Here is a 27,500-nt window from a genome sequence, read left to right as displayed (position 1 = left end):
TCTTATCGACGTGCCAAAGACAACACTCCGACGCCAGCTTCTGAAATTTAAGAACCTGTCTGCCCCACAGCGAGAGAAAAATGTTGCAGGTCTTCCTTTAGGGTATACCCGACACCGACAGGTCTTCACTGACGAACAGGAGTTGGCACTGGTCAAGTACCTGAAGGATGCTTGTGACATATATTTTGGATTGTGCCCAATCGAGGTCCGTGTCTTGGCATATCAGTGTGCAAAGCAATTTGACATCCCTATGCCCCAGTCATGGAGTGAGAAAGAACGTGCTGGGGCTGACTGGTTTTCAGGCTTCATGAAGAGACATAAAGACTGTATTTCTATCAGAACACCTGAAGCTACCAGTATTGGTCGTGCTACAGCGTTTAACAGAGCAAACATTGATGACTTCTTTCAGAAGTTGGGCACTGTAATCGACAGGTACAAGTTTGAGGCGAAGGACATTTGGAACGTTGACGAAACGGGGGTGGTGACAGTCCAAAAGCCTCGCAAAGTCGTGGGACCTACTGGTGCCAAACAAGTTGGATCATTGGTGTCATCAGAGAGGGGACAACTAGTCACCCTGTGTGCTGCAATATCTGCAGATGGTCGTTCAGTTCCACCATTTTTTGTGTTTCCAAGGGTCAAGTTCTCTGACCATTTCCTCACAGGAGCCCCTACTGGATCTAAGGGAAGTGCACACAAGTCTGGTTGGATGACGGAAGAGAACTTCCCGAAGTTCTTGGAACATTTCAAGCATCACGTGAGACCTTCAAAGGAGTCACCTGTTCTCGTACTATTGGACATGTACTGATGTCCTCAACACGAAAATAATTTTTTGTGCTTTGATTCATTTTGTTCAGTTTTGCGATGCAAAACATAATGTTTTTATTTCTGTTTCGGTCTAATAAATCCCGTTGAACTGAGTGCTCTCGTGAATCATTTCTGACATTCTGAAAGTGAGGGTCCAACTTGCCCCATACGTAGGGCCAACTTACCCCGACACGGGGCAAGTTGGACCCTGTGTCACTAGGTCTGCTTGCAGCCAAACTGTAAACAATATTACAATAGTTTGGCCACTTTTTTTTATCACAAATTTGAGCAAGATATTAACGCTCATTTTAAACCATAAATCGTTTCTCTATCTCTCTTAAATTAGTCTCCACATTGGTTTAAGTGCAAAAGGGGGCCGACTATCCCCGGTCTCCCCTACTAATATGTACGTGTGTGTGTGAGTGTGTGTGTGTGTGTGTGTGTTTTTCAATCGATTCGTCCACTCTCATGCACAATTCTGAAGGTATTTGTGTAGAATTATTTGGTTATTTCTGAATACAGGAGAGCAGTATCATACCCTGACTTATATTTTGACCATGTTTATGCTTTTCTAACCCGGTGTTGTTTAGTATTGTCGGTGCTCCGGGGTTTTCTGCCTGGCTACTAGTCTACGTCTCATGGAAGCCAACGCGGTGCGCGCCACTGTAACTGTTTTCTTGTTTCTAAGATGGCTTTCAAAGCTAACTGTTGGAATGATGTCCACACTCAGAGTATATATACACATAGTAAAACAACATGTGAAACGAAATCAAACAAGTGACCAGGAGAGGCGTTCGCTAAATGCAATATCTTGATGAGGAAAAGAATTGGAATGAACTGAACAACTTATCATAGTGCAATTTGCAAAGTCAGCAAAGTTTCAGAGCGAAAGTATTCTGGATTCATGCTGAGGTCATTCGTGTTAAGGTACACTTCTTAAAGCGTTTCTATTATTGTTGCTGTAGTTGTTATTTTCATTATATAAGTATCTCCTTGAGGAGGGTCTGATGCTCCCAATAGGCTGTCTGTGAAGGGATACTTATTTCTCTCTCTTCCTCTGCTAAGAGTTAAAATCTCGGAAGAAAGTCTCTGCTGACTTTCAATTGTTTCTTTCACAATTTCTGATGTTTTATATATATATATATATATATATATATATATATATATATATATATATATATATATATATATATATATATATATATATATATATATATATATATATATATATATATATATATATATATATATATATATATATGTTTCAGACTGAATCAGTGGCCTAGCTCACATAGCTGTCAACATGGCGAAGACAGAACTGACAGCAAGGGCATTGTTTGATCATCTGAGAAATAAGTAAGCACTGTCTTCACAAGTTCATGTTTGTTTTTGCTAACTGTAGGTTACTTCTATTTTTGTTAATTGTTTGAATTTAAATCTTGTTCTCTGAATAAAACGCGAAGGCTTGCAAAGCAGAAGTCATGAATCTGTCACTGTCAAATCTGTATAGTTCACTTAAAATATTGAATACACTTAAAGTTAAAAGTGATTATGCAGTGTCAATTTATTCAAGACCAAAACAGAACATTTAAAAAAAATCCCTTGTTCACATTTCAAATACTAATGATAACTACAGGGGTGTACCATATCTTTTTGAGACACCAGCCAGACGGGCCTAAAATGCTAGCGCTATATGATCACACAAACGATTGCCTCATATGGTATAATTATGTTCTGCCAATTCAGTTAAAAAAAAATAAGTGGGTCTCCACACTAGAGATACCAGCAGGCATGAGCAAGTTCCAACATTTTCACTCGCCTTGTGGGCTAGTTAATTTTGAAATTCAATCGCCCACAAAAATAAATTACCAAAGAACAAAACGATTCCATTCATTCAAACGTGGTGAAAGGCGAACAATTCTTTGCAAGCGCCTGTACTTATCGCATCAGCAGTTGAGTGACATGAGCACGCTGGTCTTGCGTTAGCTGGTGCATAGCGTGTCCCCCCCTCGGTGTCTTCGACCTTTTTGTTTGAGGTTACCCATTTTTTGGTGTTTTGTTGGTGAGACTTTGATGTTTCGTGTGCACGTATGTTTTCTGGCTTAAATTTGTCCCGGCTTTTTACTCTCTTAGAAGCGCCATGCATTTCGCAAGCAGTACACATGACATGTTTTTTCTCCCGACCATAGCTTAGCCAGTGTCTCTGCTAACCAGAGTTAGATTATGTCCAGTCTGCCTCGAAGGTACGCTTCCTCTGTCCGGAGTCATACTTTTTCAGTCTCTCGGACTCCGTTCCTTCTGGTTTGGCTTTTTTCTTTGGGGGTTGGCAGTCATCCAAGTATTTCCACATGTTTACAGCTGCGTCGACAATTCTGATTGGTTAAAATCGTGTCCACAGAAAGTCCTGATCACCCCGAAATCCGGTTCTGGTTATTCTGATTGGTTCATGGTCACACAAGAGAATTTCCCGATCAGCTCGAACTGGAGCTCCGAACGGATCACATCCAATATTTTAGCCGTCATAGACGACAATGTGCTTCACAACAGACAATCGTCACTCGGAAAATGATAATACCACAGACCCAAAGTTTTCACTCGCCAAGTGGGCGATCATTATAAGACTTTCTACTCGCCCACACTCATTTCTGGTCACCTGTGGCGAGTGGGCGACCGATCTTGCTCATGCCTGGACCCAACATTTTCACTCTCCAAGTGGGCGATCATTATAAGACTTTCTACTCGCCCACACTCATTTCTGGTGGCAAGTGGGCGACCGATATTGCTCATGCCTGATTACCAGTCACGGGCAGTTATTGAGGTACAACCATGTAACTATTTATTTAAAAGCAGTTGAACATTGTTTGTAGCCCATGATTGCTCTGAATGTCATACTGTTTTTCATTTTGTTTGCTTCTGTAATTTTCAAAATATCAGACAACAATTACGGGCTGAGTATTTATTTTCTAGATGCTGAGGATATATTTTCCGCTACAGTGACATGAAATAGCATTGTTTCTATTTCTATTCTCAGGGGTGTGATCAACAGGGACAAGGCAGCTGCTCAGGTCGAGTCTGATGACCCAAATGAGGAAAGAGTACCTGGAATGGTATGTTACATTTTGCATACAGGAAGAAAGCTTTCTCCCACTATACCAGTGTCACCCACACATGCATTCGGCTCAGGGTGTGTGGGCGACACTGGTAGTGGGAGAAAGCTTTCTCCATGAAACTTTCCTAATCTAAAAGACAATAAAATTGCAACCATTATGTGAACTGAAAAGGGGGTTTCCGACAACTGAGAACAGAACTTCTGTTGCAATTTGTAAGGTTAATGACAACTTTATTATGCATGTTTACAACAGTTCAGTTGCTGTTTTCAATTGTTTCATGTGTTGTTTCTGGATTGTTTATTTCAATTTTGGCACCATTGTGTTCAGGAAACTCTGTTCGGATGTTTTGGCTGACTTCATGGGTCACGACGTACGAATACACAGGGAATTCTATCGCCTCCCACAACAGATGTACCAGGTTACAAAGGTCGCCAAGTTGCTGCTGGCACTGGAAAAGGGTGATCTCGCAACCATTCGTGGGAAGACACTGGATGACACGACATCACAGTTTCCGCTGACGACGGTAAGAGTCAAATTCAACTACATACATACACAATGGAACGCCCCTTTTAAGATCCCCCAATATAAGACTCGCTCCCTTTTAAGATTTTCGCTTCATAACCTCTGTAAATTCACCTCCATTTTAAGACTACCTCTTTTTTAAGATCTGATTTTCTCCGATATGTGGAGGTCGTAAAAAGGGGGTTCAACTGTATTCGGTAATTTATCATAATTAACATGTAAAAAAAATGTCATTGGTGTATGTGCAGTGACAATCCCATATTTCAGGGAATAATCAGAAAGGTGCAGTACATGCCTGTTTTTTGATAACTATTTTTGTGTAGATAAAACGTAAGGTAACACTATTTTAACAAGTGCGACGAAGCTCAGACTGGGACTTAAAGGCACAGTAAGCCTCCCGTAAACCATCACAGATACTGTCGGGCTTTTACACAGTACAAACACCCTTCCATTTGAACGCTCACCGAACGGGAACATCTTAGGTGCCCTACGTAAAGAGCGATCAATTTTCAAAGAATTTATTTTTGCATGGTTTATCTTACCCCTGAGCCATCGTTTGTTTGTTTGTTTGCTTTACGCTCAGTCCACCGCGAAGGGTTATATCAGGGCGGTGCTGCTTTGACATTTTACGTGCGCCACACACAAGACAGAAGTCGCAGCACAGGCTTCATGTCTCACCCAGTCACATTATTCTGACACCGGACCAACCAGTCCAAGCACTAACCCCATAATGCCAGACGCCAGGCGGAGCAGCCACTAGATTGCCAATTTTAAAGCCGGGATTCAAACCCACGACCTCCTTCTCACTGGGCAGACGCCTTACCACTAGGCCACTGTGTTGCGGTTGAGCCATCGTGAACCCCTGTGATCCAGTTGCCTTTTTTTACAATGTAGTCGTCAGTTTGTAATTTGAATGCCACTCGCTGTAAGCTTATCTGCAATTGCACGTTATGTACCTCTGGATCTGTACGAAACAAATGGCTGTGATTCACAAGAACTCTAGCGATGGCTTTTGACTGATCAGAGGAACTGGCGATAGGCATTATTAAACCGTCGTCTGCTACGAGAACCACGACCTTTGCGTGACCCTGCTTCCTGGCTTTTCTTTTTTCAAACTTTTAAAACTTCGAATTGTACTGATCTTGTCTTGATGAAAAAAGAATTCTTTTATTATTTAAGAATGTTTGTGTAATAAGCTGTCAATTTATCATGTTGATTTTAAAAGTTAGGGCAAGTGCCAAAACGAGGCGTCCGATTGTCAAAGAATAATTTGAAAATTGCTCGCACCTAGGATGTTCCTGTTCTGTGAGCGTTCAAATGGAAGGGTGTTTGTACTGTGTGTAAAAGCCTGACGGTATCTTTGATGGTTTACGAGAGGCTTACTGTGCCTTTAAACTTGTTACAGGATTGAGCTTTTGATTCTAAATGTATCATTCATTCTGTGTCAAATTATACAGTGGCATCAAGACAAGAGGAAGAACACAGTTTCCTGAACACAATAGTGCCAAAATCAAAATAAACAATCCGGAAAAAAATCATGAAGCAATTGAAAACAGCAATGTTGTAAACATGCACGATACAGTTGACATTGACCTTACAATTGGTAAAACAAAGAAGTTCTGTTCTAAGTTGTCGAAACCATTATCTTTTCAGTTCACATAATGATTGTGATTTCATTGTCTTTTATATTATATCACTGTCAGATTGTATGTGTATGTCACAGTTCTGGATGATGAAGACGACGGCGATAATGATGAAGAGGGCGCCCCAACCATTCAGGCAACATCATTCAAGCAACAAGAGTCTGGTATGTTCCTTTCTCACTGTAAAGTACATGTAATGCACAGGTTATGATGACCATTTGCTTGCTTTATGACAGTCGATAAGAATGTGTTGTCTTAGCTGATGTGAGAGAGAATAAATGTATGTAAGCTATAAATGAAATTTAAGTTGAGGAGTTTAGTTACAGGTCCCAAGACCGAACCCACTTTATTTTGAGTCCACTGGCCTAGTCCACCTTTCTTGTCATGATAGATTCACTATCAAGGGTCAAGGCCACTTCTCAAAAGGGACGCTACAACACTGACAAGTTTTTATCGAAGGGGAGATTCGACTTGGTTCGAAGGAATAAGTACTGAATTTGATGTTTTTATGTGGTCAAGTAAAACCTCGTAAGGTTTAGGGGTGACTGACACAATATTTTCGGGAAAAACTGTGGTTGATCAGTGTAGTTAGCGTTGAGCACAACTCCAGGTCTTCGTCCGAAAACAATGGCTAGATCAGCGGAATCTGGGTCACCATGCAAGTGTGGAAATATCATGGTGTACGGTCATTCGTTTGTGCGAAGACTTTGCGAGTTCGCTGAGAGGGATGGTCTAGTGGATAATCACTTTGGATTTCAGCAATGCATGTGCAAGGTGTCCAGGAAGGGGGTCGGAGGCTGGAAGATAACAAATCTTTGTGACTATGTGAGGCTGCCGACCATATGATCAGTCACAGACTGTGTGTGTGCTGATGACATGAGACCAGAGACGAGTTGCCCAGAGCGAACCGCCACGGGTCGCTCGCAGTGCGAATGACAAAAAGCCGTTTCTTAGGGCAGTGCAGGAAAGTGCTCGCGAAGCACTCGGCGAGCGGCTTTGGTATATGCTCGCCCACCGCCCGCCGCGTTATCCAAGATGGCGGCGGTGTTTACACTGCGATGCCGTGTAGCGTGTTTCGATCTTCTCGGCGTGGTTTTCGACGTGACCCGAGGGATCCACCGCTTTTCAAGGTTCAGGGACTACCCCAGCTAAATTTCCCATCATTACTACATTCTCTCTGACGATTTCACTGACCGAATCGTCTACTAGTTTAAGAAGTACAACTTTTTTCATATCTCGCAGCAATCGTGCTTTCTTCGTCGCCATCGTGAAGCGATTTGCCCTGTTGTGAGCCCGTTGCATAGACCAATCCAGAGCGACTTTTCTCTGAGCGGGCTATTGTGATTCTGAGCAACGCATGGCAGGTATTAGCGATACGAAATTTCAGGGCGGTCGGTCATAGACTCAGAGCATGTGTGTGTGCTATGGAGTCACAGCCGGGTGTGTGCTGATGACATGAGACCAGGTAGCAGCTGTAAGAAATTTCAGGGCGGTCAGTCATGGATGGTAGACTGACCATGTGTGGTTGCTTATGACTAGTAGAGTTAATGGAGACAAATCTACCAATAAATTACATCTGACATTGACTATTACAGGGAGAAAGCAGTTGGCGGCGGTGCAAGATTTTTGGATTTGGTGAACATTTTTAATTCTGTGTTGTTGTTTTTTTTGCGATGTTACAAGCATTGGTTTTTGGTCATCCCATTTGCAGACGTTTGCGGGAATGCATTGAGTCGGGATGCGATCCTCGCATGCGTCCTGATTTCAAACTTGATAGCCAAATGTACGTTAACATTGTTGGCAGGGGAGGCTTACGCGTCCAGCAATTGGCTACGACAGATGTTTCGCACTAGACCTGACATTGTGATCTTCAGGGCCTCACATCCATGAGAGGTAGCATAGGACAAATGTCCTGGCCAATGTAAAAGTGATAGGACATTTGTCCTGAACAAAAACAAATCAAAAGGACATTTTTTTCCCGTAACAACACGTAAATATAATTAAACTTGACTAGTTTCTTGGCACGAGGGTAAAAGAACAAAAATACTTTGCTTGGCAAAAAGTGAGCAGCTTTGACTGCCACAGCTGCCCCCTTTTCTTGTTTTGTCAGCTGTCGGGTTTCAACTATCTCCTTGTCTCTCTGGAGAGATGGCACTTGCACACTAACAGCATGGTTTTTGGTTTCTTGATGATTGCTAAAGTTCGAACAGCCAACGGTAAAAGTGTTGGACTTCCCTGTGTGCTGACATGAGGTGCAAAACATAAGTTTCCTCTCTGGGTCATGCGACACACACGGGAATGATGTCGCCCAGCTTGAGACGAAGTTACGCGTGGGGGTGAGGGAGGGGGTAGTGTCTTTCTTCGGCTCCGATGTTTGACTATCGCGATCGACATTCTCACCTGGGCGGTCGGGCTCTAACTGCTCTGGGGCTGGAGGAAGCTCAGTTTCCGTGCTACTGACAGATGATGAGGAAAGGGACTTGAAATGTAATTTCTTCTGTCCCTTTTCTGGGATCAGTTTTCGTTTAGGCGGCATGTTTGTTATTTTCGGGGAAAGCGCGAAGGGAGGCAACTCTCAACTGGCTTCGAGCCTTCCGAGTTGCGAGCCTTGGAAACTCTTTGGTACTATAGGCACAAAGTGTCTAATTTCGTCTGCTGCACATTGCTTCGCAATACATCGATACAATAGCATTCAAACTAGGCTACTGTAAATTGAGAAGTACTGACGATGTCTGGATCAAATGATAGAATAATCGGACATTGACCACTTTGTGACAAAAACAATAGGACATTTGTCCTCCTGCATGAAAAATGTATAGGACATTTGAAAAAAATATCCTCATATGTCCGATGTCCGACGTGGATGTGAGGCCCTGGATCTTACAACTTGGGGGAAATGATTTCAGGTTTTCAGAACCTATGGATGCTGAGGAGTTTGCCTTGTGGAGCCAGATCCAACTACTTACGACAGATGTTTCGCACTAAACCTGACGTTGTGATCTTACAACTTTGGGGGAATGATTGCAGGTTTTGAAAAACCTATATGGATGCTGAGGAGAAACCTTTCAAGAACTTTGATTGTTTTATACAAGCTTTTAACAGCAACATTGTTTGGAACTGTTCAAAATGCACAACTCAAAAAGGAACACTCCCTCTCGTGTGAACGGATTGGGTCACATACTCACATGTGTCCGAGATGAGACCATCCCCCAACATGGTCACATACCCACAATGAAGACGCCTGGCTGCTCTTTCTGTACTGCAGGCATTTTTTTTATGAATTAATATTGTAAACGGATGTGCTCATTTGTTACATTAATTCATCAAAAATTCCAGCATCAAGCAGTCACACTCACAGTGACAAAACTAATTTTATTTCTTTGTATTCTTTGTTCAGGATCTGGCGCTTGTGCTGCAAGGTGTGCACGTGATGGGGATTCTGATAATCAACATGCTTCTCATAAAGGTAAGGACCTGTGTAGGTTTTAAAACTCAGTGTACATAGCTGTCTTGTGGTTGAATGCAGAATGTTTGAGAGGTCATCGAAACGTTACGTATGTATAAATGTCTTGTGTTTGAATGTAAACACTTATGTGTTGTCACCAGAAATGTTAATAAATGGGGTGTGCAGAGTGTGGGTGGTCAGCAGAAAGTTACACATGTGGTCATCAGAGAGGTTTTGCGAATGTGTTGTGAAACAGAAAGTCTTCAGAAATATGTGTGTCCTGTGTTTGAATGTAAGAAACGTGTGTTGGACCTCGGATGTGTTCCTGCTTTTTCAAGGGATAAGACCATCCCCCAACATGGTTGCATGCCAAACATAAACAGCCGCAAAGTGACAGCAACAAATGAATTCATCAAAAAATCCAGTTCCATACAGCAAGCAGTCGGGGTGTTGATGTTTGGAATGTGACTAAGTTGAGGGATGGTCTTTTCCAATGTAAAAGCATGAACATAAGTGAGACTTTGTCCCCATCTATTCACACGGGAAGGGGGTGCATTTAATGAAGCTGCAGTTCTTAAACATTGCCCTCCGCTGGGGACTGATGATAACCACAAAATATGATCGTAATGGCTGACCTTTTTATCAAACTTCAAATTCAGGGCGGGATTTACTTCAAAATGTAAAATTGATAATTTTTTACCTTTTTTTTTTTAATCTAGAGGCTTTAAACTTCAAATACTAACTGGCAAAGTGACCAATAGCAGACTGCTACCCGATTGCATTGGACAGGGGTGAGGGCACAACAAACACAGGGACCAGGGGGGGGGGGGGGGGAGTGGAGGGCACAACAGACAGTTCCCAACTGAAGATTAGCTGCCACCTGACTGCATTGTATATGGGAGGAGGGGGGGGGGGGGCAACAGACACAGTGACAAAACTAATTTTATTTCTTTGTATTCTTTGTTCAGGATCTGGCGCTTGTGCTGCAAGGTGTGCACGTGATGGGGATTCTGATACTCAACATGCTTCTCATAAAGGTAAGGACCTGTGTAGGCTTTAAAACTCAGTGTACATTGCTGTCTTGTGGTTGAATGCAGAATGTTTGAGAGGTCATCGAAACGTTACGTATGTATAAATGTCTTGTGTTTGAATGTAAACACTTATGTGTTGTCACCAGAAATGTTAATAAATGGGGTGTGCAGAGTGTGGGTGGTCAGCAGAAAGTTACACATGTGGTCATCAGAGAGGTTTTGCAAATGTGTTGTGAAACAGAAAGTCTTCAGAAATATGTGTGTCCTGTGTTTGAATGTAAGAAACGTGTGTTGGACCTCGGATGTGTTCCTGCTTTTTCAAGGGATAAGACCATCCGCCAACATGGTTGCATGCCAAACATGAACAGCCGCAAAGTGACAGCAACAAATGAATTCATCAAAAAATCCAGTTCCATACAGCAAGCAGTCGGGGTGTTGATGTTTGGAATGTGACTAAGTTGAGGGATGGTCTTTTCCAATGTAAAAGCATGAACATAAGGGAGACTTTGTCCCCATCTATTCACACGGGAAGGAGGGTGCATTTAATGAAGCTGCAGTTCTTAAACATTGCCCTCCGCTGGGGACTGATGATAACCACAAAATATGATCGTAATGGCTGACCTTTTTACATCAAACTTCAAATTCACAGCGGGATTTACTTGAAAATGTAAAATTGATAATTTTTTACCTTTTTTTTTTTTTTTTTACCTAGAGGCTTTAAACTTCAAATACTAACTGGCAGAGTGACCAATAGCAGACTGCTACCCGATTGCATTGGACAGACAGGGGTGAGGGCACAACAAACACAGGGACCAGGGGGGGGGGGGGGGAAGGGGGAGTGGGGGGCACAACAGACAGTTACCAACTGAAGACTAGCTGCCACCTGACTGCATTGTATATGGGAGGAGGGGGGGGGGGCAACAGACACAGTGACAAAACTAATTTTATTTCTTTGTATTCTTTGTTCAGGATCTGGCGCTTGTGCTGCAAGGTGTGCACGTGATGGGGATTCTGATAATCAACATGTTTCTCATAAAGGTAAGGACCTGTGTAGGTTTTAAAACTCAGTGTACATTGCTGTCTTGTGGTTGAATGCAGAATGTTTGAGAGGTCATCGAAACGTTACGTATGTATAAATGTCTTGTGTTTGAATGTAAACACTTGTGTGTTGTCACCAGAAATGTTAATAAATGGGGTGTGCAGAGTGTGGGTGGTCAGCAGAAAGTTACACATGTGGTCATCAGAGAGGTTTTGCGAATGTGTTGTGAAACAGAAAGTCTTCAGAAATATGTATGTCCTGTGTTTGAATGTAAGAAACGTGTGTTGGACCTCGGATGTGTTCCTGCTTTTACAAGGGATAAGACCCTCCCCCAACATGTGTGTGTTTGTTTGTTTAACGCCCAGCCGACCACGAAGGGCCATATCAGCTCCCCCAACATGGTTGCATGCCAAACATGAACAGCCCAGCTAGGTGCTCTCTATGCACTGAAGGAAGTTTTGAGAAATGAAGGTTGCAAAGTGACAGCAACAAATGAATTCATCAAAAAATCCAGTTCCATACAGCAAGCAGTCGGGGTGTTGATGTTTGGAATGTGACTAAGTTGAGGGATGGTCTTTTCCAATGTAAAAGCATGAACATAAGTGAGACTTTGTCCCCATCTATTCACACGGGAAGGAGGGTGCATTTAATGAAGCTGCAGTTCTTAAACATTGCCCTCCGCTGGGGACTGATGATAACCACACAATATGATCGTAATGGCTGACCTTTCTATATCAAACTTCAAATTCACAGCGGGATTTACTTCAAAATGTAAAATTGATAATTTGTTACCTTTTTTTTTTTTTTTACCTAGAGGCTTTAAACTTCAAATACTAACTGGCAGAGTGACCAATAGCAGACTGCTACCCGATTGCATTGGACAGACAGGGGTGAGGGCACAACAAACACAGGGACCAGGGGGGGGAGGGGGGAAGGGGGAGTGGGGGGCACAACAGACAGTTACCAACTGAAGACTAGCTGCCACCTGACTGCATTGTATATGGGAGGAGGGGGGGGGGGCAACAGACACAGTGACAAAACTAATTTTATTTCTTTGTATTCTTTGTTCAGGATCTGGCGCTTGTGCTGCAAGGTGTGCACGTGATGGGGATTCTGATACTCAACATGCTTCTCATAAAGGTAAGGACCTGTGTAGGTTTTAAAACTCAGTGTACATTGCTGTCTTGTGGTTGTATGCAGAATGTTTGAGAGGTCATCGAAACGTTACGTATGTATAAATGTCTTGTGTTTGAATGTAAACACTTGTGTGTTGTCACCAGAAATGTTAATACATGGGGTGAACAGAGCGTGGGTGGTCAGCAGAAAGTTACACATGTGGTCATCAGAGAGGTTTTGCAAATGTGTTGTGAAACAGAAAGTCTTCAGAAATATGTATGTCCTGTGTTTGAATGTAAGAAACGTGTGTTGGACCTCGGATGTGTTCCTGCTTTTTCAAGGGGTAAGACCCTCCCCCAACATGGTTGCATGCCAAACATAAACAGCCCAGCTAGGTGCTCTCTATGCACTGAAGGAACTTTTGAGAAATGAAGGTTGCAAAGTGACAGCAACAAATGAATTCATCAAAAAATCCAGTTCCATACAGCAAGCAGTCGGGGTGTTGATGTTTGGAATGTGACTATGTTGAGGGATGGTCTTTTCCAATGTAAAAGCATGAACATAAGTGAGACTTTTCTCCCCATCTATTCACACGGGAAGGAGGGTGCATTTAATGAAGCTGCAGTTCTTAAACATTGCCCTCCGCTGGGGACTGATGATAACCACAAAATATGATCGTAATGGCTGACCTTTTTATATCAAACTTCAAATTCACAGCGGGATTTACTTCAAAATGTAAAATTGATAATTTTTTACCTTTTTTTTTTTTTTTTACCTAGAGGCTTTAAACTTCAAATACTAACTGGCACAGTGACCAATAGCAGACTGCTACCCGATTGCATTGGACAGACGGGGGTGAGGGCACAACAAACACAGTGACCAGGGGGGGGGGAGGGGAAGGGGGAGTGGGGGGGGCACAACAGACAGTTACCAACTGAAGACTAGCTGCCACCTGACTGCATTGTATATGGGAGGAGGGGTGGGGGGGCAACAGACACAGTGACAAAACTAATTTTATTTCTTTGTATTCTTTGTTCAGGATCTGGCGCTTGTGCTGCAAGGTGTGCACGTGATGGGGATTCTGATACTCAACATGCTTCTCATAAAGGTAAGGACCTGTGTAGGTTTTAAAACTCGGTGTACATTGCTGTCTTGTGGTTGTATGCAGAATGTTTGAGAGGTCATCGAAACGTTACGTATGTATAAATGTCTTGTGTTTGAAGGTAAACACTTGTGTGTTGACCGGCACGGTTGGCCTAGTGGTAAGGCGTCCGCCCCGTGATCGGGAGGTCGTGGGTTCAAACCCCGGCCGGGTCATACCTAAGACTTTAAAATTGGCAATCTAGTGGCTGCTCCGCCTGGCGTCTGGCATTATGGGGTTAGTGCTAGCACTGGTTGGTCCGGTGTCAGAATAATGTGACTGGGTGAGACATGAAGCCTGTGCTGCGACTTCTGTCTTGTGTGTGGCGCACGTTATATGTCAGAGCAGCACCGCCCTGATATGGCCCTTCGTAGTCGGCTGGGTGTTAAGCAAACAAACAAACAAACTTGTGTGTTGTCACCAGAAATGTTAATACATGGTGTGTGGAGAGTGTGGGTGGTCAGCAGAAAGTTACATATGTGGTCATCAGAGAGGTTTTGCGAATGTGTTGTGAAACAAAGTCTTCAGAAATATGTGTGTCCTGTGTTTGAATGTAAGAAACGTGTGTTGGACCTCGGATGTGTTCCTGCTTTTTCAAGGGATAAGACCCTCCCCCAACATGGTTGCATGCCAAACATGAACAGCCCAGGTGCTCTCTATGCACCGAAGGAAGTTTTGATAAATGAAGGTTGCAAAGTGACAGCAACAAATGAATTCATCAAAAAATCCAGTTCCATACAGCAAGCAGTCGGGGTGTTGATGTTTGGAATGTGACTAAGTTGAGGGATGGTCTTTTCCAATGTAAAAGCATGAACATAAGTGAGACTTTGTCCCCATATAATCACACAGGAAGGAGGGTGCATTTAATGAAGCTACAGTTCTAAAACATTACATTCTGCTAGGGACTGATGATAACCACAAAATATGATGGAAATGGCTCACCTTTTTATATCAGACTTCAAATTCACAGGGGGATTTACTTCAAAATGTAAAATTGATAATTTCTTTAACAGTTTTTACCTAGAAGCTTGAAACTTCAAATACTTATGGTTTGGTGTCTGTCGGAACTGACACTTGTCTGGTTGAACCATGTCAAATTTCAAGGTGACATTGGGGTAAAATTTAAGCTTACAAAATTGCAAAACTTTATAGTTATACATATCTTGTCCACTGACCATTTGCTCCTTGTTTTTCAGGGACTGTGGCCAGAAAAAAGACGAAGATGTCACAAACTAAAACTTCCATGACAAGACTTGGGCTACAAGTGCTTATCAAACAGGAAACTCAACTGGGATAAGTTAACTGAGAACCAGGAAGACATCAAAACAAGCATCATTTGATTTTGTTACGAATGAAGTCCTTTATGTTTTTCCATGTGCGTTTTGCCAGTTTCGGCTCTTTACCTTGAACATCTTCTATGCAGCTCTTTCCTGGCAGTTTGCTGTTTTACAGAAATGTGGAAAAATGATGGTCCACTGCTTTTTTCTCTTCAGACAACCACTGTCGAAGCTTTTCTTTCATCAATTTTAACTGCGGATAGAGAAAGTGTCTGTCCCTTTCTAATTTTACTTTTGTTGTTGTTAGCAATCGTGTAAGAATTTTGTTTTTGAATTAAGTTCAAGTTAGCGTGAATTTACCTTGCTATTATTTGAATGCATGTCATTACAAATAACATCAGGCTCACATTGACACAAAACTCTCTCTCTCTCTCTCTCTCTCTCTCTCTCTCTCTCTCTCTCTCGCTCTCTCTCTCTCTCTCTCTCTCTCTCTCTCTCTCTTGTTGTCGTCCGTGTGTCCGAGCATTTCAATCACAAAGTGCCAATCCACTCCCTTGCACCACCCCCCCACCCCCTACGCGCGAAAAAAGATGAACTACTCTGAGATTGTCTTTTTTTGTTGTTGTCTAAGATTGTGTAATTTTTTGTCAACTTTCAATCTCGGTAACAACTTGTGTGTTAAATTCATTCAGTGTGATTGTCATAGTAGTGCCAGTTTGTGACCTCTGCAGACATTGTCTTTAAGGTTAACCATATCAGAATACGATTAACCATCTGATTGAATCTTTTTTATCTCCAACTTTATGTTTTTAGACTGTCAGAATGTTATGGCTATATTCTGCTGTGTTGTCTGCTTACAGTTACACACACACACACTAATTTACTTTCATAATCACTCATGCCTGTGGATTTATGCTTGATTGTTGAATCTTTTCTCGTTGTGTGATGGTTTTTTAAAAGTTACTGCTGTCATGAAAAGTGTGCCTGTGAACTTGATTTTGGGGAGATTCTACAGTTATTCACTGTTGTTGTCAGACATATGACCAGAACACTTTTATGGTCAAATTTTGCTTATGGCTGTTCAAAACTTGTTAAATTCAATGTTTTGAAATGTGACGAGGTTGAAGTGGCTTTGATTTTCTTTGTTGTGTTTGTGGTCTTTTCATTTTTGTAATACTTCATTTTTGTCTGAAAAGATGGGATTTGTGTGGGCATGTTATATGTTGGTATACATACGTCTGGTACCTATATTTCCATACTTGTGTTACTGCAGCAGATTTTTAGATTTGTGAGTGAAAATGGACTGTATGACCTGCCAAGATATCTTAATCTATGGAACCATTGGTTTGCGATTGTTCATCCTTATATGAAGGTCTGATTAGCCTTTGCTTATTGATATTAATAATAGATGTTTGGAAATAACTCCTTTGGGTTTGTTGGTGAAGTGGACGGGTTACCCTTTCTTGCAAAAGCTCTGACAAACAAAGGATTGACCAATCACGAGCGAGTGGGCTGTCAGAAACCGGTGGAACGAAACAGGTGTTGCCGACAGACCACCAACTAGTGACTGGTCAATCCTTTGTTTGTCAGAGATTTTGCACAAAAAGGTCACTCTCCCACAACCCATACACACCAGACAAAGCGCACAAGTCAGACACAAGGTGTTGCATTTTGTGTAGCATTTAAAGAGGATGGATGCTCCTCCACCCACATGAAAACCTGAACATATTTGTGATTATGTGAGGGCATGTGACAGTCATCTTGAGAAATAATTAATCTTTTGGTTAACCAACTTAACTGCAGATGTATGTCCCTTTCTACTTTTATTTTGGTTTTAATTGTTGCTGGCCATTGTCTGCGATGCCGTTAAGGCATATAATAGTCGCCTTAAGAAATAATGTATCTTTTGTTTCACCAATTTTAACTGCAGATAGAGAAAGTGACTGTCCCTTTCTAATTTTATTTTTAATGTTGTTAGCAGTCATGCAAGAATGTTGTGTTACTGTAGCAGTTGTAAGATTTGTGTGTGTAAATGGACTGTATGACCTACCATGATAATCTATGGAACCATTGGTTTAAGATTGTATATGTCTTTTGTTTCACCAATCTATCTGCAGATGCTTTGTTCCTTTCTACTTTTACTTTGGTTAATATAGTTGCTGGCCATTCTCTGTGGTGCCGTTTTTTAAGGCATTTGATAGTCGCATTGAAAAATAATGTATCTTTCATTTCATCAATTTAGTGTCTGTCCCTTTCTAACCCCCCGCGGGTTAGGGGGAAGAATTTACCCGATGCTCCCCAGCATGTCGTAAGAGGCGACTAACGGATTCTGTTTCTCCTTTTACCCTTGTTAAGTGTTTCTTGTATAGAATATAGTCAATGTTTGGCTCCCATGGGGTCGCCTTCACGCGGCGGGAGTGTTTCCACAGAGTTACCCCACCCCTTTACTTCTCTTCTTTTGTCTTATTTCTGCCTTACCAGTCCTTTTACCTATATTTCCTTCGAAGAAAACTCTCCCTACTATTCCCTGCAGTTTTCCAATTCTTTTCTTGTTGTCTTATTTCTACCTGACTGGATCCATCACCTTTATTTCACTTACCAAAAGTCTTCTTTTCCACATCCTTATTTCTCTGCCCCCCGCATGTCGTAAGAGGCGACTAACGGATTCTGTTTCTCCTTTTACCCTTGTTGAGTGGTTCTTGTATAGAATATAGTCAATGTTTGTAAAGATTTTAGTCAAGCAGTATGTAAGAAATGTTTAGTCCTTTGTACTGGAAACTTGCATTCTCCCAGTAAGGTCATATATTGTACTACGTTGCAAGCCCCTGGAGCAATTTTTTGATTAGTGCTTTTGTGAACAAGAAACACTTAACAAGTGGCTCTATCCCATCTCCCCCCTTTCCCCCATCCCATCTCCCCCCTTTCCCTCGTCGCGATATAACCTTCGTGGTTGAAAACGACGTAAAACACCAAATAAAGAAAGAAAGTCAATGTTTGTAAAGATTTTAGTCAAGCAGTATGTAAGAAATGTTAAGTCCTTTGTACTGGAAACTTGCATTCTCCCAGTAAGGTCATATATTGTACTACGTTGCAAGCCCCTGGAGCAATTTTTGATTAGTGCTTTTGTGAACAAGAAACAATTAACAAGTGGCTCTATCCCATCTTCCCCCTTTCCCCGTCGCGATATAACCTTGAACGATTGAAAACGACCAAATAAAGAAAGAAAAGAAAGAAAAAAAGTCCCTTTCTAATGTTATGTGTAGTTATTTCTGTTGTTGTTAATATTCGTGCAAGAACTTTGTTTCTGTTTTTTAATAAAGTTTAAGTTAGCGTGAATTGAATTTACCTTGCTTTCTGTTGAATGCATGTCATTACAAATTCTCTCTCTCTCTCTCTCTCTCTCTCTCTCTCTCTCTCTCTCTCTCTCTCTCTCTCTCTCTCTCTCTCTCTCTCTCTCTCTCTCTCTCTCTCTCTCTCTCTCTCTCTCTCTCTCTCTCTCTCTCTCTCTCTCTCTCTCTCTTGAACAGAAGCACATTGAAAGTATCTCGATTAAAGTGCTGGCAGATAAAAGCAATCTCCCGGGTGCATGTGCATATCAAGAGAAACAGACACAAAATAAATAACCCCAAAACGCAAACTTAGTAGTTTTCGAGTGTGCCTCTTCAAACAAAACGAAAAAGAAAAAGAACAAATCTTAACATGGTTTTTGGTGTAAGAACACTGTATATCAGAAAACATGGCATAAACAAGCATCACAATGCATGCACCATCTCAGATTTGCTATGCACACAAAAGGCAACGAATTATTAGGATAAGATATTCAGGGAGATTCAAGTCAGGTTTGTTAAGGTAAAAGAAACGAGAATTAAGGCATTTTAATGTGAACCGGTGTAGGTTTCAAAACTCCGTGCACATTGTTGAATGCAGAATGTTTGAGTGGTCAGCAAAACGTTACGTATGTATGTCTTGTGTTTGAATGTAATACACGTGTGGGAGTGGTCAGCAGAAAGTTACACATGTGGTCATCAGAGAGGCTTTGCAATTCTGGCGGGAAATGAAAGTCTTCAGAAATATGTATGTCTTGTGTTTGAATGTAAAAAACGTGCATGTGGTCACCAGATCGTTTTACACATGTGGTCAGCAGAATCTGTGTGGTCACCAGAACGTTTTACACATGTGGTCAGCATAGTGTACCTACAGTTTTATTTTGGTTTTTTTAAGTTACCGAAATTTCCAACACATAATTAGGTTAATTAATGATAGAGAAGTGCAATGATGGTTTTCTTTTTCATCTAGCATTACAAATAAAAGAGTCACCAGAATGGAGGTGAAAAGTTTGCGTCTCCAGATCAACCTTCTTCTTCTTCTTCAGCGTTCGACGATGGCTTCCAGATCAACCAAAACACAAGGATGTGTGTGTGTGCGTGTGTGTGCATGTGTGTATGTGTGTGTGTGTGCGGGGTACGTGCGTGCGTGTGTGCGTGTGTGACATATCGGAACTAATATGTACGTGTGTGTGTGCGTATGTGTGTGTGTGTGTGTGTGTGTGTGTGTGTGTGTGTGTTTGTGTGTGTGTATGCGTGCGTGCGTGTGTGCGTGCGTGTGGGCGTGTGTGCGCGATTGTGTGCCCGCGCGTGTGTGTGCCCGCGCGTGTGTGTGCGTGCGCGTGCCCGCGTGTGTGTGTGTGTGGGTGTGTGTGTGTGTGTGTGTGTGTGTGTGTGTGTGTGTGTGGCTGGTACATCAGCTACTTACAGATACATACTCAATTTACATAGTCAATCCAATCAACTCGTTTTTAACACACAACAATGCTTTTTTTACAATCTCAAAGCCAAAGAGACGGTTGGACTTTGTATCAAACATATTAATAAATTCAAAACTCTAGTGTATTTGGTTAATTTTGTATCGATTTAATATTTGTGTTTGCAGATCCCGAATGGACAGCTACGCGAAACCTGATCAGAGGAGCAGTCATCGACAGGCGACAGGTACATGGAATCACATAAACAAGACACTCCACGCAAAAGTTACATTAACAAGAAACATGTTGACACGTTTACCAAGAACAATAAGTGTTGTTCTGTGAGCTTTTGTGTTCATTTAAAAGAAATGAAGATACAGAATGAACAAAGAACAAAGAACGTTGACCTGCACATACAAGCGAATATTAGCGGACACTTTTAAGCGCGCACAAGGAAATATTTCATCGGTTAATGGTCGATTGCCAGTGCATTGAAAATTGATATCCGAATTTTTTTTTTAACACGGCCTGTATAATACGGAAGAAGATTAAACAATGGCATTAAACAAATATTCATTATATTAATTAAAGCAATATTATGTTAAAACAATGTGACTGTTTCGAGAACTGTGTCTGTTTAAGCCCGGGCGGGGTCGACATGCGTCTGTTTGTTTGTTTGCTTGTTTACTTGCGTGTTTGTTTGTTTGCTTGTTCGTCCTATTTATGTGAATTTATTCTGATAGTCTCTTAAAACCTCAGTCGTATGATTACATACAAGGCCGAAAAGGTTCTTGTTCATGACTGAATTCAGCTAGCTTTAACAAAATGAAACTATCAGACAGTAGTAGAAACGACATTAAATGTAGCGGATTACGGGCTCACTACTTTACCAATCTCTTTCAAAGTATTAGGATTATTGCAAAAGTGTTCCTCCTCATATCAACCCCCCGCTTTATGTGTATGAGTACAGTTTAACAAATGATAACTGCATATAGTATACTTTCATGCATCAATTATATATCTTAACGGCGATTACCAACGAAGTGTACCGAGGTTCCAACGTCAGTCTGATGATAGAGAACGACATCTACGATGGGACAGCATTTCAGCTGACCTAGGCTGCAAAATAGCGTGGGTGGACACGGGCCGTAGACTCTAAAAGGCAAGTATGCACACATACTAGTTATAAACTGACACAGGAAAGAAGAAAAACAACATTTATTATTATATTGTCAGATAAAGCCAATTCGAGATATGATTATATGTGCATGAAACAAAAGATATGAAGCACGCATGTTACAGTCCTGAATAAATAAAGAACAAATGTATTATATGTGTTCTGTAATTATGCGTGACTGTTGCATGTGTGTTTAAATCTTCGTTTTTGTTCTTGCAAAAATACTACGATAAATTGGCATCCTTTAGCTGTTTAAAACCACATAATCTGTGTGTAATTAGTATTAGCTGTTGTTGTTTTTGTGTTGTTGTTTGTGTGTTCATTGCACTGAGATTATGTTTATGCAAACAGTTGTTTGTGGTTATAATCTTCCACCATTACTTATCATGATGCATCTCTCTCTCTCTCTCTCTCTCTCTCTCTCTCTCTCTCTCTCTCTCTCTCTCTCTCTCTCTCTCTCTCTCTCTCTCTCTCTCTCTCTCTCTCTCTCTTGCTCGAGTGAAATTATCGTCATTTTCAGCCAATAATGATCAAGTTTTAAAATGGCATGTGATATACAAGTGTACCGCGCTGCCGTTGGTCTTTTTGTGTCAGTTTTGGTGAAAATTCTGACGAGATATGCGTGTAAATCTGCAAAACGGATCCGGGGTCTGAAACTACACACAACAGCAGGCCTACTCAGCGTGGCGAGTTTACTCGCCTTTCTCCTTATGGCTGGTGTAGAGCCGAACCCCGGCCCTGGTCAGTCAAGCGTGGCTACAGAAAGAAAGGAAAGTTCACGTGCCGTCAACACAAAGGCTACTGTCACACAGGCTATGAGTGACACAGAACAGTCGAGTGTCAGTGCAGGGGTGTGTGAAACCAGGGACGATCGTTTATCTGTGGCTGTGGAAATGATGGCTGCTGCAATTAAGGAACTTCAAACCTCACAGAAATCTCTCTCCTCTCTCATTGACACAAGACTATTGGAGCTGGAGAACAAACTAACGAGTCGAGTGAGTCAAATCGCTGACCATTGTGACATTTTGCAGGCTGATGTGGATGCTGTGTGTGAACAGTGTGACTCGGTCAAAAAAGATAACGCTGATCTACGCTCTAGGTTGGAAATGGTGGAGGATAAGTGTGATACTGCTGACAACCAGAGCCGTCGAAATAACTTGTTTTTTGGTATGGGCCCTGGGACTGGTGCGGAGCACTATGGCTGTGAGACAAAGGTACGTGACTTTATCAAACACGAACTGCAGATTAGTGATATGATTCTGATCGATCAAGCACGTCGGGTGGGTCACGCCATACTCGTCAGATTCCAGTCGTACAAACAGAGGGCAGAAGTTCTATGGAGGGCGAAATCAAGGAAAAAGAAATCCAGTGTTTACGTTCGTGAGGACTTTTCCCAGAATGTGCAGAATAAACGTAAACACCTTCAGTCCCTGCTGGGAACTCTCCGTGAAGATGGCAAGCAAGCATACATGAAGTTTGATAAAGTTGTGTGTGAAGGAACTGCGTACGTGTACAACACGCACAGCCAGACTATACAGCAACTTCCTCAGACAAAGAATAGCAGCTTTCAGGGCAACAGACCAGACCAGACGACGGGTAGTTCCAGAGACAACAGCGATGGCTACAACGACAGGGACAGCCCGAGGGACAGACGAGACGCAGTGCATGCAGCCCGCGACCTGGCCAGCCACAATCGACGTCACGGTACCGCCTCAGGTGCCAGTCACAGTGCCAGCGCCGCTCCACGTTCCGGTGCCTGGTCCAGCTCTAACTTCAGTTCCAGCTCCCGTGCCGACACCGATGCTTCAGTCGGTCACGGTGCCTGTTCCTCTTCCAGTTCCAGCATCTCCTCTGGTGGCGGTTCCAGCGAGCGTGCCAGTCACCATGCCAACCCTGATGGATTAGCCAGGGAGAGCGCAGCGCTCCCTGGTTCTCGTGATCGTGAAACGCGGTCACATGCAGCGTCCAGAGGGACGGGCAGAGGTAGGGGTCGACATACTGTTTCGTGGAGATAGGGATACGGCCGGCCCCAACCTTTAGTTTCTGCACAGTGTTTTAATGGACAGACAACTGACGACAGGTATGTGCACATGAGTGGTGAATGTATTAACGCTAGACGTGAGAGCAAAGACAACACAAGGGGGACAAACACTGATACAAGCATGAGTTCAAAATCAGACGAGTACAGGGGAAGGTTTCATGATCAGCGTTCCCGTCAAGCTAGTGATACATTTAGTGTAGGTAAAGCACTGTCTTTTAGTGATACATTTAGTGTAGGTAAAGCAGTGTCTTTTAGTGATACATTTAGTGTAGGTAAAGCACTGTCTTTTTTGGTGTGGAACGTGGGAGGTCTTGCCTCTCAGCTTGGTGATACAGATTTTTCTGCCTATGTTGGAAAGTTTGATATTGTATGTTTTATTGAGACGTTTATTGATGACTCCTTTGATCTGTCCCTACCCTTTAAAAAGTACGTAACATTTGTGTCTCCAGCTATCAAGCTCTCACATCAGGGTCGCAAGTCAGGGGGTATTGTCGTGATGTGTAAGAAAAACATAGCAAAGCACGTTGAATTGGTTGACTCCTCACATGATCATATGCTAGTCTTGAAACTGTCAAAACATGTGTGTGGTGGTGATCGAGATATTGTGTTCGTGCCAGTGTATGTGCCACCATGTGGGAGCCCTTATTACCAAAAGACAGACTCCTCGTGCCATCTAAATGAAGTGGAGCTATGTTTAAGTGATGTTTTAGAAATGACAAGTGATTGCCACATGCTCTTGTGCGGTGATTTTAATTCTAGAACATTAGACTACCAGGTAGATACGCAGAACATTTTTGACCTCCTTGATCAAGACTCGCAAGGTCATGACCATGACACGATTTCACATGGTAGAATGACTGAAGACTATACACTAAATGGGTTTGGTACAAAGCTTATCGATCTATGTGTATGCTTTGATCTCAAAATCTTGAATGGTGTTTGCAATGCGGACAACTCGTGCAAGTTTACTTATATCTCCCATAGTGGTAACAGTGTGGTGGATTATTGTTTAGCCTCTGTTGACCTAGCTAATAACATTCACGATTTAACCATTGGCGACAGAATTGAATCAATGCATATGCCTGTGACCTTTGCGCTTGGGTTGAAAGGGAATCAGCGCCAGCCCCCTAAACAAGCACGTGTCTCAAAAGTTGTGTGGAACGATGCAAAAAAGAATGATTTTATTGAAAGTGTTAAATCAGACGATTTTAAAGCTAAGTTAAAGGAAGCGTGCGACATCATCAACGCAGACATGGACGAGGGGCTGGAGATTTTTAACAAAGCAATGTTACAGTCGGCAAAGTGCATGACCAAAAAAGTCGGAGGTGACGATGAAGGTAGAAGTGCGTCCTCATGGTTTGATGTTGAATGTTTGGAAAAGAAGCGATCTGCGAGACGGTTGCTGAGAAGTTACCAAAGAATTAAAACAGAAGATAAAGAAGAAAAAGAGATAGCAAAGCAAAAGTACGCTGAAGTCAGGAAGGAGTATAAAGACCTTCTTCGAACAAAGCGAACAGAGTACAGGTTAAAACAAGTTCATAACTTAGTGCTCTCTGCTGATAAACCAACTGAATTTTGGAAGGAAATAAGGAAATGTAATAGAAAAGAGGTGCACTCCAACTCCGTACCAAAAGAGGCATGGTACGAACATTTTAAGAATGTTTTAAACACCGATACAGTTGAAGATGAACCCGAAGACGATCAGTTGCCTGATACAGGTATCAGTGACGAAATTCTTGACAGTGAAATAACTGAAATTGAAATTAGTAAAGCAATCAGAAATTTGAAAAATGGTAAAGCGGCAGGGTTTGATGTTGTGTTGAATGAAATGTTGAAAGTGTCTGAAAGTCTTATTTTACCCTTTTTAGTTAAATTGTTCAACAACATTCTCGAGAAGGGGGTGTACCCAAGAGAGTGGTCCAAGGCCATTATTGTGCCGTTACATAAAAAAGGAGACTGTGATAACCCTGATAATTACAGAGGAATTTCCCTCACCAGTACGATGAGCAAAATTTTTATGTCTGTTCTGAACGACCGCCTGTCTGTGTGGTCAGAAAATAATAACATTTTAGATGAAAGCCAGGCTGGCTTCCGGAGGAATTACTCAACTATTGATCATGTGTTTACCCTTTACGCTTGCGTCCAGAAACAATTTTCACAAAAGGCCAAACTGTATGTAGCCTACATAGATTTTTGTAAGGCTTACGATAGCATTAAGCGCCCCGTGCTCTGGTCAGTGCTTTTTCGATTAGGCATACAAGGCAAAATATTTAAGGTGTTAAAGAGCATGTATGAAAATGTGAAAGCATGCGTGCGGTGCGGAAACGAATACACTGATTTCTTTGAATGTATGCAAGGCCTTAAGCAAGGTTGTGTAGCCTCACCGACAATTTTCTCGTTTCTGATCAACGAACTGGCACAGGATGTCATACAACGAGGCAGACATGGGATACGTTTATCTCCGTCTGAGTTAGAACTGTTTGTAATGCTTTTTGCTGACGACATTGCGCTGTTATCCAGCACTGTAGTAGGCCTACAAAACCAGCTTAATGTCCTGCGCTGCTCTGCAGAAAAACTGTGTCTGAACGTGAACTTGACAAAGACTAAGGTCATGGTTTTTAGAAAGGGCGGGCACATTGCACAGAAAGAGAAGTGGTTCTACGGAATGGATCGTCTTGAGATTGTGAACTCGTTTAGATATCTCGGTGTAACCCTTTCCACCCAACTGAGCTGGAACATTGCAGTAGAAACAAAGACAACCATGGCGAAAAAGGGAGTGATCGAAATCGTTAGATTACTGAACAGACTTGGCTGCCATTCGGCAAAGGTGTTTTTCAAACTGTTTGACGCACGGATCGCTCCTATGCTCTTGTATGGTTCAGAGCTATGGGGATATGGAAAGTATGACTCTGTGGAAAGGGTCCACCTGTTTGCGTGTAAAAAGTTGCTGAAAGTGACAATTCGAACTCCAAACAACATTGTGTATGGTGAATTGGGAAGACATCCGCTGTATATTAACTCTGCAGTCAGATGTGTGAAATACTGGTTTACACTGCTGAAGCAACCTGATTCAAGATATTCCAAGATTGCATATAAAGCTTTATGTAATTTGGCATCGAAGGGCCACACAAATTGGGTCTCACATGTGCAGAGTCTTTTATGTTGTAATGGTTTTGCTTCTGTGTGGATGTACGGAATGGTTGGGAATGAGAAGTGTTTCTTACAACAGTTTAAAAGACGTTTACAAGATTGTTTTTGTCAAGAATGGTTCTCCTTTTTAGAATGCAGTGAACGTTTTGACATTTATAATTGTTACAAAACATGCTTGGAAAAAGAGAAATACATTGAATTAATCGAAGATATTAAGTACAGAGTTGCTCTTACTCGTTTCCGCGCAGGAGTATCCGAAATCAACGCTCACAAGTTTCGGTACGCACCAAACCAAACGACAAGAAACTGTCCTCTCTGTACAGCTGATAAAGAAGATGAACACCATGTTGTATTTTTATGTCCTTTTTATCAAGACCTTCGAGCAAAGTATTTGAAAATCTCGAACTCTAAGACGCTGCAACAACAACTTGTGTATTTCTGTGGCAATAATGAGGAAAATGTGATGAACAGCTTCAGCAGATTTGTGTTCTTCATGCTGCAGAAGAGACGAACCCTTATAAATGAGGTTCAGTGATATGTCATCAGGGTTTTAATGTATTTGTTGAATTTTATGCGTGACTATAATTTATAACTGTGCAGATACTATTGCTGTTATTTTAACCACTATTGTAAGGGGCTGTGGCCTTAGACAATTAAAGATTTGTTCTTGTTCTTGTTCTTGTTCTCTCTCTTGCTCTCTCTCTCTCGCTCTTTCTTTCTCTCTCTCTCCCTCTCTCTCTCTTTCTCTCTTTTTCTTGATGTGTGTCACAAATATGTTTCACTTTTCAGGGAGACATTGCTCCACACGTTATCTTCCTAAGAGTGACAACAAAGATCCCCCTCACACACTAGGTCCAGCCCTACGGACTATCTGTTTTCGTTGCTGTTGTTAAGCTTGGTTAACTAGGCAGTCTGCTTTCATATATTATAGACCATATATCTTTGATTTGCAGGTGAACTATTTTTTTCCGCGATTGAAGGCATGCAGTTACACTATTTATTTCGTCCTCTATTTGTGTATGAGATGTCATGCATGGCGTCGGTGCCCATTGGAGGAATTAACTTTAACTCACTATTTTTACTTTTTTTTAGGGGAGACGAAAGGGGGGGGGGGGGGAGGGGGGGTTGTGTGGGTTAAACACATGTGTTGTTCCCTACTAGCAATACCTTATGTTGTATCATAAATATGTAATACTTATGCGGGTGGTTAAAGCATGTAGAATGCGCTGTATTATTTACCCTGCTGCATATTACGTTTGTGTC

The 27,500-nt window shown here is 42.0% G+C and overlaps 1 protein-coding gene across 2 annotated transcripts; it reads left to right on the top strand.

Moving 5' to 3' along the window:
- Positions 1-1,243: 1,243 nt before the first annotated feature.
- On the top strand, positions 1,244-15,619 carry LOC138972764 (uncharacterized). Of its 2 annotated transcripts, XM_070345440.1 has the most exons (11): positions 1,244-1,288; positions 2,073-2,160; positions 3,836-3,911; positions 4,242-4,437; positions 6,160-6,243; positions 9,477-9,545; positions 10,493-10,561; positions 11,525-11,593; positions 12,666-12,734; positions 13,750-13,818; positions 15,048-15,619. In XM_070345440.1, the coding sequence occupies exons 3-11, from the start codon at positions 3,880-3,882 to the stop codon at positions 15,096-15,098; spliced, it is 708 nt and encodes a 235-aa protein (XP_070201541.1). In that variant the 5' UTR covers positions 1,244-1,288; positions 2,073-2,160; positions 3,836-3,879; the 3' UTR covers positions 15,099-15,619. The 2 variants fall into 2 exon arrangements, with proteins under 2 accessions (XP_070201541.1, XP_070201542.1); XM_070345441.1 differs by lacking the exons at positions 12,666-12,734; positions 13,750-13,818.
- Positions 15,620-27,500: the final 11,881 nt, after the last annotated feature.

The sequence above is a fragment of the Littorina saxatilis genome, linkage group LG8, assembly GCF_037325665.1.
Source record: "Littorina saxatilis isolate snail1 linkage group LG8, US_GU_Lsax_2.0, whole genome shotgun sequence".
Taxonomy (NCBI): domain Eukaryota; kingdom Metazoa; phylum Mollusca; class Gastropoda; order Littorinimorpha; family Littorinidae; genus Littorina; species Littorina saxatilis.
This window is presented reverse-complemented; position numbering and strand designations above follow the sequence as displayed.